General features: G+C 37.5%; 1 protein-coding gene across 27 annotated transcripts in view; it reads left to right on the forward strand.

The window, feature by feature from the left end:
- Window positions 1-18,457, forward strand: part of RBFOX2 (RNA binding fox-1 homolog 2) — a 286,813-nt gene that overhangs the window by 177,872 nt on the left and 90,484 nt on the right. The window contains exon 1 of one of the 27 annotated variants that reach the window (XM_032138965.2): window positions 15,483-15,790. The exons of 23 other annotated variants lie outside the window; for them this stretch is intronic. In XM_032138965.2, coding sequence (XP_031994856.1) covers window positions 15,764-15,790 — 27 coding nt within the window. In that variant the 5' untranslated portion in view covers window positions 15,483-15,763. Of the gene's footprint in view, window positions 1-15,482; window positions 15,791-18,457 lie in introns of those variants that run through there. 3 more of the 27 variants (XM_032138970.2, XM_032138975.2, XM_032138972.2) reach the window with 3 other exon arrangements.

The following is an 18,457-nucleotide window of genomic DNA, read 5'->3' on the forward strand; positions in this document are numbered from 1 at the left end:
AATCCCAGCACTTTGGGAGGCTGAGGCAGGTGGATCGCCTGAACTCAGGAGTTGAAGACCAGCCTGGGCAACATGGCAAAGCTCCATGTCTACAAAAAAGTTGAAAAAATTAGCCAGGTGCCGTGACATGCGCCTGTAGTTCCAGCTACTTGGGAGGTTGAAGTGGGAGGATCCTTGAACCTAGAAGGCAGAGGTTGCAGTGAGCTGAGATCGTGCCATAGCACTCCAACCTGGGTGACAGAGTGAGACCCCATCTCAAAAAAAAGAAAAGTGAATTGGTATTGTATGTCTCTGCTAAAGAGATGTATGGAAATATACATGAAGGACTATTTTCTGAATTCATGTTTCTTATTGATCAGGACACATGAACTTTAATACTGTAAAAGCATCCATAACATTGTAGAGTGTAAACTTGAAAGTGGAATAGATTGGCATCATCAGCCAATAACTCTTGAATTTATTGTGGAAAATCTGTCTTTTTATTTTATTTCTAGAATTTTTGAGTAAATATATTATTTAAAATTTTAAGGAAATACCCAGTCTGTTCTGATGAGGGGACTCACTTAGGAGTAATTTCTGAGTTGAAAATATTTTCATTTTTTGTTTCTATTTTTAAAGTCATTTTGATAAATGGGAAAAATACTGAAAGAATGGTGTTGAGCTGTTGATCCATGCATGGAATTTCTTTCTGTTAACAACTGAGGCTACATTATTCTGAAGAAAGACCATATCAAGAAAAGAGAGAGAAACCTTTCAAGTTTATAATTTGATTTTTTGTAGTGTGCTTTGTCTTATAGGTAAAAGATTCTCCTTTTTTTTCCCATCAGTATTATTTCAAATTTTGGTTTGACTAAGTTATTAGTCTTCAAATTATAACAATTTAAAAAATTTTACAGAAAGAAATAGATAAAAGGCAAGATAAAGTATAAGAGTTATAATTCAAATACTACATTATTTTGGCATTTTTCTGAAGAGCTGATTATTTAAGCTATACCTGGGCATGGTTTTGGCAGAACCTAGGTGAGATATCTTAATCATATATCTAAAGATTAAGATTCTTTATTGTCTATATCCTCTAGTCTTTTTTTTTTTTTTTTTCAAGAGACAGGGTCTTGCTGTGTCGCCCAGGCTAGAGTACAGTGGCATGATCATAACTCACTGTAACCTCGACCTCCTGGGTTTATGTGATTCTCCCACCTCAGCCTCCCAAGTAGGTGGGAGTATAGGCACGTGCTGTGTGCCACCATACCCAGCTAATTTTTTTCTTTTTTTTGGGTATAGACAGGGTCTTCCTATGCTGACCAGGCTGGTCTCAAACTCCAGGACTTAAGCAATCCTCCTGACTCAGCTTCCCAGAGTGCTGGGATTATAGGCATGAGCCACTGCTTCCAGCCTATATCCTCTAGTCTTAAATGAGAGTTTATAGTTATCACATTATGTTAGGTAAAGCAAATGTGGTCGTATTATTATTATTATTATTATTATTATTATTATTATTATTATTATTATATGAGACAGAGTTGTGCTTTCGTTGCCCAGGCTGGAGTGCAGTAGTGCAGTCTCGGCTCACTGCAACCTCCGCCTCCCAGATTCGAGCAGTTCTCCAGCCTCAGCCTCTCAGGTAGCTGGGATTACAGTCATGCACTACCATGCCTGGCTAATTTTTTGTATTTTTAACAGAGAAGGGGTTTCACCACGTTAGTCAGGCTGGTCTCAAACTCCTGACCTCAGGTGATCCACCTGCCTTGGCCTCCCAAAGTGCTAAGATTACAGGCGTGAGCCACCGTGTCTGGCCTAGTCATATGAATTAGAGACCAAGAGAATATTAATAATCTTTAAAGTACTTGTATTGAAAGTAAAATCTGTTTTGGTTCCTTTAAACTTTTAACAAATTATAGGAGCAGTTAATGCTAATTTAAATGTGTATGAACGATTGGAAATTTATCTCTAAATTCGTAAGTGAAAACCAGCCTCCTCCCCATTCCACCCCCTGGAGGTACTAGTTTTGTCTTAATGGCTACACACACACACACACATGCACACACACACACACGTGTGTGTGTGTATATATATATGTATATGTATGGCATATAATGGTGTGTGTATATATAATGTATATACATATGGCATATATTGGTGTGTATGTCAACCAATATACTACATATATGTGTATACATATACATACATGTCTAACTTATATGTGACTTAATAAAAGCTTAACTAATTACACACATAAATTTTTTCATTTTTTCATTTTATTTGGAGCACAGCTTTTCAAAGTCTAATTACATACATAATTTATTGATTGATGTACACATAGATACATACATGCATGCATACCCTTTTATAATTTCATTTACAAATATAGAACTATAACACATTATTAAACAACATAATATTTTTATATTTTTCTTTCTTTTTTTTTTTTTTTTTAGACAGAGGCTCACTTTGTTGCCCAGGCTGGAGTGCAGTGGTACGATTTCAGCTCACCGCAACCTCAGCCTCCCAGGTTTAGGTGATTCTGCCACCTGAGCCTCCTGAGTAGCTGGGATTACAGGCACCCACCACCACGCCTGGATAATTTTTGTATTTTTAGTAGAGATGGAGTTTCGCCATGTTGGCCAGGCTGGTCTCAAACTCCTGACCTTAGGTGATCCGCTCGCCTTGGCCTTCCAAAGTGCTGGGATTACAGGCATGAGCCACTGTGCCTGGCAATTTTTTTCATTTAATAATGCATCAGTCGTATCTTTTCACCTTGTATGTATAGTCTAGAAGAATTTAAATCTCTCTCTGGAAATTGACTAGGCCTTCAATAACATTTGGGGATCACTTTCATGCTTAAATTATGTCAGTTGTTTTAGGATTTGAATTACAGTCTTTCATCTTAAATACAACAGCATCTGGGAATTTCATCTATAATTAAGTCATCAAATATTGAACTGGGTTAACTCTTGAAGTTTAAGTTAGTCAGCCATAGTTCATTATTATGGCCTTTTATGATGTATAAGACATATCATCATTTTCCAGTCTTCATATCAAGAAGAATCTTAGGAGATTTAATAGTGATTTAAGATACTAGCTTATAAGTGTATATGTGGCCCATCTTGCTGTACTGCTATATATGAAATGACAGAAGTGTACAGGGAGGAAGAAGGATTAATAATTATTTGATTTGAAGAGGAAATTTAGCATAAGATTTTATTGCGGAAACATTCTTTTTTTTTTTTTTTAAAGAAAAGTGTCACTATGTTGCCAAGGCTAGACTTGAACTCCTGGCCCAAGTGATCCTCCCTAGTAGCTGGGACTACAGGCACATGCCGCTGCACCCAGTCTTTTGTTATTTCTTAATTACCATTGTAATACCTATACAGGAGACTGTTAGAATATAGAGTCCTCTCATATCTGTGGGAGATTGGTTCCAGGATACACCCTCTCACGCCCCTGCAGATACCAAAATTTGCAGATGCTCAAGTTTCTTATATAAAATGGTGTAGTATTTGCATATAATCTATGTTCATCCTCTTGTAGACTTTAAATTATCTCTAAATTATAATTTCCAAAACAATGTAAATGCTATGTAAATAATTATTATAACTATTATCTTGAAAATTTGTATTATATTTTTGTTATTGTAGAGTATTGGGTTTTTTTAATTGCTTTTCACAAATATTTTGTTTGCAGTTGGTTGAATTCACAAATGTGTAACCCAAGGATAAGGAGGGCTGACTGTATATTACAATCCCTTAAGGTGTGGCAAAGCACATCTGAAAGGTTATGAGGCTTTGATAATCTCTGTTAAGAATTGACAAAGTAGGGTTTTATAGTTCTAATGGTGAGAGAGACTATAAAACTGTTTATTAAGAGCAACTTTTTTTTTTTTTGAGATGGAGTCTTGCTCTGTTGCCCAGGCTGGAGTGCAGTGGCGTGATCTCAGCTGCGGTGGTGAGCCTTCGCCTCCTGGGTTCAAGCAGTTCTCCTGCCTTAGCCTCCCGAGTAGCTGGGATTACAGGGTGCATACCACCACGCGCAGCTAATTTTTGTATTTTTAATAGAGACAGGGTTTTTTGCCATGTTAGCCAGGCTGGTCTCGAACTCCTGACCTCAAGTGATCCCCCTGCCTCAGCCTCCCAAAGTGTTGGGATTACAGGTGTGAGCCACCCCGCCCGGCCAAGAGTAATTTTTAAAAAAATGTTTTTCCATGTATGAGAAGTTGCTTACAATATTTAGTTTTGTGCTGTAGCATTGTTTTGCTTTTTGGCTCTGCCTGTGTCCTTATCTATTTCTCCCATAAACTGTAAATTCATTGACAACAGAACTGTGTTCATTTCTCCAGGGCTTAGTACAATATTTTGTATGCAATAGATGTTCAATAAATGTTTTATTAATTATACTGAATAGATTTATTCTTGTTCTTCATGTGTAATGCACATAGAATCAGTACCAGCAAATTGAAGATAATCGAGTATAGTGGTCCTCCTAATCTGTTAGAACTGAGTTCAGGTAAATGTTTAACCAAGAATACCATCAAAATGTGCTATAGCCATTTTGACTCTTAAAAGTCTGTTCCTTCTGAACAATCCTAAAATAAATTACAGTGACCATAAAAGGAGAAGAATTACACTGATGGGGGCGGGGCGTGGAGGGATGGTAATTCTTAAATTCTCACAGATGCCCTCACAGTTGCATTTAATCCTCATAGTTTAATCATCCAAAAGCATGTTACAATATTACTGGCTCTCCAAGATTAGGGACGTCGTAGCCCCTGAAACTTATTTAGAATAATTTACCATTTTGAACTTTTGAATGCTTGTTCCAAATAGAAGATTTCGTAGGATCAATAGTTACAACTGGTTTGTCTTTTAATAAACATTTATTTTCACTTTCTGCTCACTCTATGTCCTTGTTCTAAGGATTACTTACCAGTTTTCTAATTTTAAATGGGCCATTTAGGCTCTGAAAGCCAACTCTTGAACCTATTGTGCTTTGTCAGACAAACTAACACCTGTCCATGTTTGTTACTGCTTTTAATATCTGTTATAGAAATACGTGTGCACATGTGTATTTGTATATAATGGTAGTGTGGGTATAGCAGCTCCCTAAAAGGAGAAAAGCAACTGGCTTTTCTGAAAAGACCTTTCCACCCCCACCTTTTTGCAGACAGCCGGTGTTAATCCTTCCAAGTTTGACTGGAACAGCTGAGCAAGTGTGCCCTGCATATCTGGAGGCCTCCAGTGGACTCATGTTGCCTCAGAGTTGGGGCCACTTTCTTCTTTTCTAGTGCTGATCCTGCCAGCTGTCCTAGCCTCTGTTAAAGCACAGCGAGGGAGGTGTTAAATGATACAAAAACATACAGTGTCGTGAAAGGGATCCCTTTACTGCATGTATCAGTGTGACTTTTTTCTCCCATTCCTTTCCGTGGCAGAAAGGTTTTATACTGTTAATCCTAACACCTGTCTCTGCCGGAGACAGTGAGAAGGGTGTGTGTGTGTGTGTGTGTGTGTGTGTGTGTGTGTGTGTGTGTATGAGCGAGAGAAACAGAATGCGCATGCGTGCACATGGGTACATGCTCCCCGCCCAAGAAAGAATAGAGTAGTAATACCAGTCCCATCTGCCTTTCCGTGTCCTGGATTGGGAGTATTCTCTGACGCACTTAAAGCCTGGAACATATATATTATTTTGGCTCCTGGATACCTTAGACTTCCTGCCGTGTTTGTGTGCCAGTGTGAGGAGCCTGTGTTCCCTTCCCTGGCTGTCATTCTCTGCCTCTTGAGTTCTGGTTGAGTTGTCAATTTAAAAACCAACAGTAATAGCAAATCTCCAGTGTAGTTTTCAGTCTGTACAGTCTGTAACTAGTAACTCAAAGCTCTTTGCTTTTTTCTGAACATCTCTTCTGTGTATTGTCAAATCCTGTTGGGGTGGAGGCCTGGTCTCAACCAAGCTCCGACTTCATCAGCTGAGCCAGCATACCTATCTGCGTAGACTGGAGGTCAGCGAAGGATTTTTTTGGTGCTACCTAGTTCCTTTGGACAAGACAACCAGCTCAAACAAGGCAAAAACTTAGACACTTTTTGTACTGTCCTTATCTGACGATTTTTTCCCTTTTGCTATGTATGGTGTATATTGTATGGATTATCAATATCCTGTTGTCCAGGTAAGCTAAGGGTTATAATTTCTAGATACTGTTTGATTGATGTGAAGCTTTATGGTGGAATGAAATGCCTACAGGCTTTCTGTCTTTTGACGGGATACCATTCAGAGCCTAGCTTTCCCAGTGCTTTTTGCTAATTTACTGTAATAAGAGGATTGAATTTATAGTATTGGTGGCCAGACAAAGGTGGTTGGCATTCACCCCTAGAAGTTCTGAAACTTTGGAGAGATTCTGTGTGTGTGTGTGTGTGTGTGTTTTGAACCGGGTGGGCTGGACAATATAAATATAACATTAAAAAACCATCATATTATAATAAACTTTAGGCTTTGTTTTGAGCAAACGAGAGGCACCGATGGCAGTTTCCAAATGTTGTTGTATTTTCCAGTAAGGTAATATATAAAGTAGAGGGCATCTTTCCCCACTAAGAGTATTTTTAGTCTAACGTTTTAGACGATTTTGTAATGGGATTAGTAACATCTTATTTGTTAACTTGTTGAAATCTAGAATCAGAAAATGTTAGGTCATTACCAAGCATATTTCTGAATATCTTATAGTAAGAAAAATTGAAGTTAGGAGTCCTGGATTCTGATTCCAGCAATAGAGTTAGCCACCACCATGTTCATGCTCAAATAACTTCAATTTTCCTTGACTTTAGTTTTGTTATATATAAAATGAAGGAGTTGGGCCAGATGACCTCTCAGCTATCATGATTTTTTGAAATATTGTGATGGAAACCTAGAATAAGAAAATAAATACAGTTAATACAATTAATTCTGAATTAAAGATACTTCCTCTGTCAGTTTGTTTTAGTTTGTTTTCATGTTCCTTTATTTTTTTCTTTCAAATAGCCATTTCTCTAATAATTAGCACCTATGTTGCAGGTTGGACAGGAATGCATAGAGTTAAAAGAAATAATGGACTAACTAGTACATCTTATTAGGTATTTTGGGCCTAAAGGCCCAAGCTATTTTGGATTGGGCCTGTTGGGTAAGCTCTCTGGAGTAAACTTACAGCTTTCATTCAAGTCTAAAGGTATCAATATTGCAATCATATGGCAGTGGCTGTGATTATGTTTCTCTTTAACTATATTCTAATAGGGATCTATATTATATGTTTTATATTAATGATATAACTGTTTCTATTATTTTGGATTATTCAAATTAAGAGTATTTTATATTTACCATAATGAGGTTTTGATATATTTGTGGATTTCACTTATCTATGAACTATATCTCTACTGACATGAAACAATAGCTTGGTCTTTGTAACAGCTTAAGGGTGGAAGTGTTACGAGACTAGATTAGAACCAGATCTTTTTACAAGTAAATATTAATGTGCTTTCAATGAGAAACATCTGTGAACAGTAAATTTCTGACCCACAACTAGCAAAGTATGGGAATTATAGTAACTATAACATAAGTAAAATTCTTTGAGGAAAAAGTTGAAAAAGTAAAAATGTTTCCCAAATGAATTGAAGTATTGGAGATATATGAAAAAATAATTACAGTATGTAATTGAATTTTTTGAGGAAGGAAATTGACCATCTCCCCCTCCCAATTTTGGGGTGGATTAAAGAGTTCCTGTTCAGAAATTATGACATGGTTTGATGAAAGTCTTTTGCAGCAAATTTCTAATCAATATTCATAATAAAATGAATTTTCCACCCCCAATTTTTTTGGTTATTAGTATTTAGTACTGATAAATGTAGTGCAAAGTATTTGAAACAACACTTTCCTGGCTTTACTCCATTTGTAGGTTTATTCTTTTTTTTTTTTTTTTTTGAGACGGAGTCTCGCTCTGTCACCCAGGCTGGAGTGCAGTGGCACGATCTCGGCTCACTGCAAGCTCCGCCTCCCGGGTTCACGCCATTCTCCTGCCTCAGCCTCTCCAAGTAGCTGGGACTACAGGCGCCCGCCACCATGCCCGGCTAATTTTTTGTATTTTTAGTAGAGACGGGGTTTCACCGTGGTCTCGATTTCCTGACCTCGTGATCCGCCCGCCTCAGCCTCCCAAAGTGCTGGGATTACAAGCGTGAGCCACCGCGCCCGGCCTCATTTGTAGGTTTATTCTATCTGAAATTAAGGTCGTTTAGAAATGGAGGTAATGGGATGTTAAAATTTAAGAGTTTACTCTCCATTCTGCCACATAGGAAAGCTAATGGAATTAAAAAAAAAAAATTTTAAATTGAAGGATCCTAAGCTATTTTACAATCTTATTTATTACTTTTTTAAAGTAACAGTTTTTTTCAGTGCATTTATAAATGAGTAGTAGATGGTTGGTTACTACCCAGACTCTTAACTACAGTTATAAAATGTTTTTAGCTTCTTTTATATATTCTTAATTTTAGTTAAATCCAAGCTTTTCATTGCATAATGCTTGCAGTTTCATACTAATGCATTATGCAGTTGGACATTATGGAGGACATGATTGAACAGTATTTCTTTTAATGAAAGGTTTTACATCTATTTTTAATTAAGTTATTTCTAGAATTGCTAGTTTTGAGTTAATGAAACAAAGTGAGTTCTCTTCAACAGCAAGTTCAAAAATATTTTAGGCACTTGACCTTTCATTGCTCTTATTGTTAAAATCATGCCTATTTTAAGAGTGTGCCATTGAAAATGACTATTTTATTAGTTATAATTTTTGTAGAACCTAGTCTGGCCAAATTAGTTTAAAATCAGGCAGAGTAAGGAGATACAGGCTTGCTTGTGATTTAAGGGACGATGAATGTAGTCTCCCTGCCCAGACAAATCTATTTAAGAAACTGTTCCTGAAGTTATTCTTATAGACACTCTTTCGGATTAAACATTTACTGCCTCTGATCAGATGGTTAAAATGTAACTTGTTGCGAGTTAAGGGTATTGTCTTTTATCACAGGTTTTCCTTAGGCACTTTTACTTAACCTGTCATCCAAGTGGTGAATGGGGCAGTTGGAGGAAGAGGAAACAGGGTCTTAAATGATTGGAGGTATAGCTAAATTTCCAGATTTGAGGATTTAGGGTAGCCAAGGACAGCTTAAGGATATTAGGCATCTAGAAGATTGAGAGACAGAAATTTACCTGTCTAAAGGACACTTTTTCTTTTGAAACGAAGTTTCTTTCTTGTCACCCAGGCTGGAGTGCAGTGGTGTTATCTCGGCTCACTGCAACCTCTGCCTCCCGGGTTCAAGCAATTCTCCTGCCTCAGCTTCCCAAGTAGCTGGGATTACAGGCGGGCATCACCACACCCAGCTAATTTTTTTTTTTTTTTTTTTGTATTTTTAATAGACACAGGGTTTCACCATGTTGATCAGGCTGGTCTTGAACTGCCACCCTCAGGTGATCCACCTCCTTGGCCTCCCAAAGTGCTGGGATTACAGGCGTGAGCCACTATGCCCAGCCTAAAGGACACTTTTGATATTGAGGTATGCTCAGGTCTGCAAAATGCTGTAGAGTATATTAGGCTCTCTATTTTTTCATGGGAAGTTGGCCTTGGTGTTAAGCAGTACACACACACACACACACACACACACACACACACACATTATATAAATTTATTTACTTATATAGTTTATACTTATATAGTTTATGTAATTATATTAACTTACATAGTTTATACTTACGTAGTTATATAATTATATTAACTTATATAGTTTATACTTTATAGTTTATGTAATTATATTAACATGCAAGTTTGTACTTATATAGTTTATGTAATTATATTAACATGCAAGTATAGTTTATACCTACATAGTTTATGTAATTATATTAACAAGCAAGTTTATACTTATATAGTTTATATAATTATATTAACATATGCAAGTATGGTTTATACTTATACAGTTTATGTAATTAACATATGCAAGTTTATATAATTTATATAAATTGAATTTATTTTCTTATTCTGAATTAGTTTATTGTTTACCAACCGGTTTTTAAGTACCTACTGTGTGCCAGATACTATGCCAGACACAGGGATATTAGTGGTGAACAAGACAACAAAGTTTCCTGTAACTTAATAATAGAGGCATGGCATATTTGTAGCATGGCGTTGGATAAACAGCACTCTTCAGTTTTCACAGATTAATCATGTATTATCTTCTTGACAACCCAGTTATTGATAAATTTGTTTACGTCCCATCCATTTTCATATTTGTCTGAGAACCTTTTCCTTAATCCCTCACAGGGATGTGTACAATGTACACATAATTTCAGTTGTATGTATGACTCTGGTTATCTGGGGTTTGGGATTTCTTAAAGATATGAATTAAGTTACCCAAAGACATATAGTAATTTGTGAATTAAATGTTTTGATTTGCCTGGCCTCACTGATGTCTTAGTTTATGTTATTTGTGGTTTTGTGCTAAAGGTTTGACTTTGGGGGACAGGAAATAAATGAGGATTTTTTTTATAAGCCTATAAGATCTAAAGCATTTGATTTCAAATTTCACGCTCACTTTTTTTTTTTTTTTTTTTTTTGCATGGTGAATGGGTTCTATATAACTGAACTCTGCCTAAACTAGAGAAATAAAGTTAGGGAAATAATAGAGTTAGTTGTGATTTGACTTCATTTATGTTAAGGGGAATGTTGGGGCAAAGGATATTAAAGTGGTATTGTATTAGAGGTGCTTCTGGAAAGGTATTTAATATCTGTTAGGTGTAAATTGTTATTTACACTTAGGGTTATTTTGTGGGGGCGTGCTGTGAAGAGCCTTTATACCAACAAGTTTTTATTATCCCTTTAATGTTGCCTTTCACTTGGGTGTCAGAGGCAGCCTGGGAAAGTTGGAGCAAGCCCTGCCTTGTAGACAGGGACTCTTAGATCTGCTTTTATAGCAGTGCTGGTATGTGGGTGGAAGGTAGGGAAGTTGAGTCACTTCTGTATGACAAGAACACCTAAAAAAATTCTTTTTAAATGAGTGGGTATTATTTTGTCTAGAATCTGAACTATTCTAATAAAATTGAAAATAAAGCCTTTCTCCCACTCTTTTTGTACATCTTCCTTTCAGCTTCAGATTTCTGAAAGATACTGAAAATAAAACTAAAGTAAGGCCAGGCGCGGTGGCTCACGCCTGTAATCCCAGCACTTTGGGAGGCCAAGACGGGTGGATCACCTGAGGTCAGGAGTTCAAGACCAGCCTGGCCAACATGGTGAAACATATCTCTACTAAAAATGCAAAAAAAAAAACCACAAAAAATTGCTGGGCGTGGTGGTGTGTGCCTATAATCCCAGCTACTTGGGAGGCTGAGACAGGAGAATTGCTTGAACCGGGGAGGTGGAGGTTGCAGTGAGCTGAGATCATGCCACTGCACTCCAGCCTGGGCAACAGAGCGAAACTCCATCTCAAAAAAAAAGTGAAGTAAATTTATAAATTTGAAGATATCTCCAAGTGTGCTCTTGGAAGAAAGAATGCTTTTATAATATTTTGATAACTACATAGGTGCTCTTCATTCTGATGTATCCATGTGTGAATAAATAAATGGCTAGAGTAGTAGAAATCAAGGCATTATTGTTTGATTTCAACATTCATTTACTGTGTATTCAGATACTGGGTTAAGAACTGGGGATATAGTATAAAACATGATTTCTACCCTCAGACTGCTCACAGTCTAGTCATAGTTATGCAGAACAGTAACTCCAACCGTTATGTACCATGGATTAGGTGCTAAGGTAAAGTATGCTCACAGATAAGGGGTACCGAAACCAGATGTGGGAGCAAGTAGGGTCAGGAAAGGCTTTCTGGAGTAGGGGATTTCTGAAGTAAGCCTTGAAGGATGAATAACCCATATAGTCGGCCATATTCAAGGGAAGAAGAATAGAAACATACTGTTCAGAAGAGATGTATGGGCTCAAAAATAGAAATGTGGGAGCCGTCAGGGTAAATTCCTGGTAACTGAAGTGACAGAATGAGTTGGAACACCTTGAGCAAGTGTGGTCAGCAATGTTAACTTCTTTGAGGTTTGGACCCTTTTGAGAATCTGATAAATACTACAGATCCTCTCTGCATGGAAATGCATACAGGAAAAATTTCCACTGGGGTGCCTATGTTAGGAACCATGCACTTTGGGTTAAGAACCTTTGGTGTGCAGTAAAAAGAGATCTGAGGATGACACCTTGCAAGTAACAACAATTGGGAGGATGGTAGAGGAAGAAGAGTACGACGGAGAAGAGGGGAACAGGGAAAGAGGAAAGTTAAGAAAGACTGGTATCATTTTAAGTTAAGAGTGAGAGTTTCCCAAAGGAGGGAATGCCAAATACCACAGATGAATCAAAGAAGACATAAAATGTCCATTGAATTTGGCCATGATTTGGAGGTCTTCGGTGACTTCAGTAAGGTAAATTTCAATTGAGTAGTATGGAGGAAAGGAAGCTGGGGTTCTGGAGATTGGATGAAACACTGAGGAAACAATCAAAGAGTTGAGACTACAGGGAGAAGTACCTCTTTCCTTCATTTGTTTATTTAATAAATATTTGTTGAGTACTTACCACGTCCCAGACACTGTGCTGGAAGCTGGGGATTTGTCCATGGAGAAGGCAGGACCTCCTTCATTAGCTGACATCTCATCGTGCCCACCCTGTTCCAAAGCTTCCCAGCCCCTGCCTGTCTCTCTCCTCCCAAACACACATACAGGAAATGTCCTAAAATGATTTTCTCCTTGGTACATTACCGGGCACATTCAGCCACCAGGGGACTCCAGTTTTGCTGGGTCAGACCCAGCCTGCTCAATTGCTCTTCTCTCTCTTGGACACCAGGGAGCAAATTGTCCTCTATAATACCAGGGACACACTTCAAAATATCATTGTGCCAGTCAGACCTCACTATGAGCCTGTCATTCAGTGAGTTTATAAAAATCATTGTAACTTTTTTTTTAAAGCTTGTACCAATTCTTCCCTGTAATAAATTTTTAAGCCTATTTGCACTGTGAAATATTGGTTCTAAATGAAGAAAAGTAGCATGAATTCCTGGCCTGAGGAAACCTTTATCCTAGTCTTGGACTTTTTGAATGTGGGGACCCCTCATTTGCCCTTTTCTTTAAAAACAAAATAAAACAAAACAAAAAAACTCCTTGGGGCCTTGTCTCTTTCCAAGATGTATGGAGGCTGCAGTCACACCTAAGTGTCAAGGTAGCTGTTGCTTTTCTAAGGATGGGGGCGGGGGACATTGCGGGGGAGCTTCTATCTTCTTGGTACCTCAGGCTTTTTGTCAAGAATAGTGTAATAAACCAGAGGATTCAGAGAATGATATACTGTGATTCTGACGTTTATTTCAATTATTAGAACTGAAAACACAATTATCCCATTAGTATGATTCAAGATTTTTTCCAAAAATACACTGGGTTGCTCTTGCTTCCCAGTGAAACTCACCTGCCCATTTTCTGCTTACTCACTTTGTCTTTAGGAAAATTTGACTGCTTTTTATCTCCTTCTGATTGGCTTTTCGGTTGCAAATGTAGAGAGTACTATATATTCTGTGTTCCAGGTCACTTCTAAAAAGTGTTAAGTAAGAACAGGCCTAGTACTTATCTATATTACTTTACTCAGCATTTTCCCTAATATTTGAAGATCTCATTCTTTTTAAAATTATTACTATGGATTATGCCACAAGTATACAGATATCTGTAAAATGCACAGAATAGAGCCTGACATACTATGTTACATCAGTTTCTCCAGGTTCCACAGATGGTCCTGTATTTCCTGTGTTCCTTTCAGAATTGTTAAAATGATTATTAATTTAGGAGCGGGTGTAATGATGTTGTATTGGCAGTGTGCCAGCCAACGGTGTTATACAACACATTTTTTTTAATATTAAAATTTTAAAAATTTAATTCACAATAGAGATAGGGTTTCACCATGTTGCCTTGGCTGGTCTTGAGCTTCTGGGCCCAAGAAATCCGCCAGCCTTAACCTCCCAAAGTGCTGGGATTACAGGTGTGAGACACTGTGCCTGGCCAATACAGAACATTTTTAAAAGCCTGGTTCTGCATGTTGTCAAACAATCCTTATGGAGACGGCAAAAAACTATGTATTCTCAGTGTGATTTGTTATTTTGAATTTAGATTTCTGTAGATGTTTATTTTTTAAATGGAGAGCTTGTGATGTTAGCCGTGGGCTTGTAAAAAATAAAAATAGATAAATTAAAAATGGGAAGCTTAATTTTGGAATTAATCTTTTTAACCTTTGGGTAGTCTTTTAGAAAGTATATCCTAAAAATACATAGCATAACTAAAATATCTCATAAATCCTTTAGAATGAGCTCCTATTTATTAGAATGCTGTAAAAAATTAGAAAATCTTACTTTTATGAGACAACTGATAAACTCATCATTTTATAAATTGTTTTATTTGAATATTTGATAATATAAAATAGGGAAATTATGAAGTTTATATTCAGAGGTTAAAGATTTTTCCAAGATCACTAGTAAAGGGCAGAATTAGACCAACTTCTGGACTGAACCACATCTTTGATGCATTTTTTAATTATTTTAATAAGAGAACTTTAAAGAAACTCTTATTGTCAGTATTCTCCTAAACCTGTATCTACAGCACTCTATAACAATTACTATTTACAATAATGACACAAATTTCTAGGGTATATATGAGAAAGGATTTATCTTTTTCAATAAGGGCTGAAACAGAAGGCTGGAGAAAACAAAAGGTGAATTTTCAGTTAACCAAAATTTTTATTGAAGCTGGAAGCCTTAAGCAAATTTGCATGCACCTTTGTGTATACCTTAAGTTTCTTAAGCAGCCATATTTGTAGACACCTTTTTCAGAGTCTCCAGGTATTTTTTATAGTAGGAAAAAAATCATTTAAATTACCTCTCATTACCTCTCTCCTCTCTTTTAGTCCTTTGCTCTCACTAGGCTGGTTTGGTCTTCCAGGACAAGCAAGTTCTTGCATATTCCTGTTCCTTGAAAAACCTTCCAGTTAGTGGTCATGTAATAGCTTTTCACTTCTTCACATCTTTCTTGTTAAATCCACTGCATCTATAAACTGTACATCAGTAAAAATGTTTTATTAATATTAAAAATAATTTTGTTTCATTTCTTATTTATTAGACATTCATGGCTGGAATCTCTTAAATCTGTATTAACTATAGTAAGCTGCTATGAATGCTTCCAGTGCTATATAATTAATTCCATCATCGCATCCTTAAAATATGCCAGCACATGGCGCTTGCCCCTCCCTCTTTCTCCCTCCCTCCCTCCTCCCCCCTACACACACACACACACACACACGCGTGCGCACAGTGCACACCAAACTGCCATTCTCCAGCAGGCCTGCTTCTGGAGTTGGGAGATGTCAGCCTGCTGGGAGGGGGTGGGGGGAGGAGGAAGAGGTGGGGCTCTACTCTGATTAATTACCTTAGGCATTCAGGGGTGGGGCTTCCTTCAGCCATCTGCCTGAGATATGGGAGGGAGCTGGAGAAAGAAGGAGGGGGAGAGACTGCCGGAGAGGAAGAGAAAAGAAAGGAAGAAACATTAGAAAGAAAAAGGAAGGAAAACGGTGTAAAGGGAGATCAATTACCCACCCTTAAATAGCTAGATTGGGGGGGGAGGGGGGTGGAAAAGAAAGCTGTGGAGGTGTGCCCCAGCACGGCTGCTTTGAAAGGTTTATCATCTATCCGTTTGGTTTATGGAGAAAAAGAAAATGGTAACTCAGGTAAGATTTGTGCTTCCTCGGTATGTTTCTTTTCTCCTCTCTGGGATCTAAATAAAGGTTTGAGGGTGGAGTATAGTAAGAAGAGTTTTAATTATTATTGTCTTCTTAGAACAGGCCAGATTTATTGTTATCAGCTGAAAAGTCTGTGTCTGTTGAGTCCGTTTATGTGTGTGTTATGTATCCGTATCCTTTCTTCCCCCTCCCTCAACTCCATAGCAGATTCCTGTTTCCTGTACTGTGCAGCTGTAGCTCAGGAAAGACCCTGTGGGGATTTGTCTACCTCTTTGTCTTGGTTCTGAGAAGAGGGAGGGAGAGAAAGACTGCAGAGGTAGGAAGAGATTCTTGTAGACTGCCAAAAAGAGGGGAGCAGGATTCCTTGTAAGAATTTCAGAAGAATTTGTGTTATAGGGAAATCTGATTCCTTGTTCACTTCGGTTTCTCAGGATTGGCTATGGAATTGTAGTTTTGCTGTTACTCTGAACTGCTTATTAAAAATGAAGGTTAGGAAAGAATGTTTCATTTTCATGGCTTTGTTACTGGCAAAGAAAATTTTCAGTAGGAGCATTCAGGTGTAACAGAGGCAGGTAGAGCCCTCCTTGACAGGAGAACGAATCTGAATGTATACATCACAATCACACAGGCGTTCAAATACATTTGAAAGAGAGAGAGTAGGAAATGGAAGATATCTGTCCTCCCTCTGTCTCCCCTCTCTTTCCTCTCTCTTCTCTCCTACTCCCACTCACTCTCTCCCTCAAGTCCCTCAAATCCCCCTTTCTCTCCTCCTCCTTTTCCCCTCTTTCTCCCTGCCTCTTTTTGGTTATGCCAGGCAATATCTAATCTGCATTTTAGCAAGTCATTCCTGACAAATGGAAAGGTGAATGCTCTTCCACAGTTCTCCCTGGCAAGGCAATTTTTCTTGTTAGCATCCTTCTGTACGCTCCATTACCCTTTTTCCTTTATGTATAGGTTAAGAGGAAATGATGAGGCTCTGATTTATCAGTGAGAAATCATTTACACTGTAGAACATTCAAATCCTTTAGTCTCAGACTTAAGATCAGTTTCACTCCAGGTTTCTATGCTCTGTGGGGAAATTTCATCACTGGACAGTGCTTTCCTTTTAAGGAGGTTGCCCTTTTTTTGTATTCTCTTTTCTCTTCCTCTCCCAGTCACCACCGGAGGGCGAGAGAGCCAGCTAGCTATCAGGATAGAGGCATCATTTTAGGAGCTGGAATCCTGTTTAGTTATATAATGCCCTGCAGTGCTGTTTGGAAGGAGGGAAACCTGTAGGGATATTTTCCCATTGGGACCTGGAGGAGAGAAGTTTCAAATATATCTTTTCAAAGTAATTTTTCACCAAATCTGAGTTTAGAAAATTTCAACAAACTCCTTCCTCTTTTGGAAAAGCGGAGAAGCTTTTGAAATGTTTCTCTTCCATGTGTTATTCCCTCATCATCAGTCTAATTACCTCTTTTGAAATACTGCTTTATTTTTTTAAAAAAATTTACATAAAAGATAAATCCTGCTTCTGGATTCTCTTTGTTGCTTGGGAGATGATACTTGCTTAACCTTAGAGCCCTCATTCAATTTTTATTAACTGGCAATATTAGAGGGTAACAGCTCTCTTCTTGCTTAGCAATTACTGAAGGCTTTTCAATGACTTGACTTTTCATTATTTATTTTTTAAACTAGTGAAAGAATGATCTAAAGTGGAAATTTTTGTAATGAGTTTTCTATTGCCTCTTGGAACATTTCCCCTTAGTTTCTAGAGGAGCTGGTAAGTGTAGTGTGTGTGAGCATTAAGTTAGAGTGCACATGCTTATGCACACTTAATATTGTGGTCATAATAATTAGTATTTAAAGAAGCCATAAGTTTAGGAATGAAGTAGAAGAAATAAATGGAAACTAGAAAGAGAGATTCTGGGGTGCTTAATAATTCTAATAATAAAATCACCTGTTTTATCAGGATGTGCTAAATATTGAAGAAAAGTTATGAGTTTTTGCCCATCCTGAAATTATACAACTGGAAAGGATAGAATATCAAATTTGTGAATTTTTAGTATTCCAGCATATTTGTTTTGTTGTATATACTTTCTGTGTTAATGTAATGTACATAGTTGTTAGTAATCTAGGGGGAAAAAAAAATCAAAGGAAATAACCAGCTGGGCCAAATCTTTCATTTGTCCTGTGGTTGTGCATGTGTGTGTGTGTGTGTGTGTGTGTATGTGTGTGTGTTTGAGCCAGACATTCAATCCCAACATTTGATAATGACCTGTCACATAAGCTTTCTCAATATAGAATGTCTATACTGGTGGTTAGGGCCGGGTTATCAAAGTTAAACGGTTTATTACAATGTAAGAGCGATGTATGGATATGTTTTCACTGTTTTGCTACCTAGGTTCTTTCCATCTTCAGATGGTACCATTTCTATAGCCCCCAGTTTCCATTGCTCAGCTGTTGGAAAAGGGCTTTCAGTGAATGACTTTTTCATCATACCATATTAGATCCTTGTCAGTATTTGCACAGTGTATGTGCTTTATTATTACATATGCTCTACTTTTATAGGGCCTGTTTTTGTTTTAATTATCAAACTACTCTGTCATTTATAGTAATAATCAGTGCTCTGCTAAAAAGCAAATGGCAATTCAATCACAAAATTCTAATATAGCA

The sequence above is a fragment of the Hylobates moloch genome, unplaced genomic scaffold (genome assembly GCF_009828535.3).
Source record: "Hylobates moloch isolate HMO894 unplaced genomic scaffold, HMol_V3 SCAFFOLD_19, whole genome shotgun sequence".
In the NCBI taxonomy this organism is placed as follows: Eukaryota; Metazoa; Chordata; class Mammalia; order Primates; family Hylobatidae; genus Hylobates; species Hylobates moloch.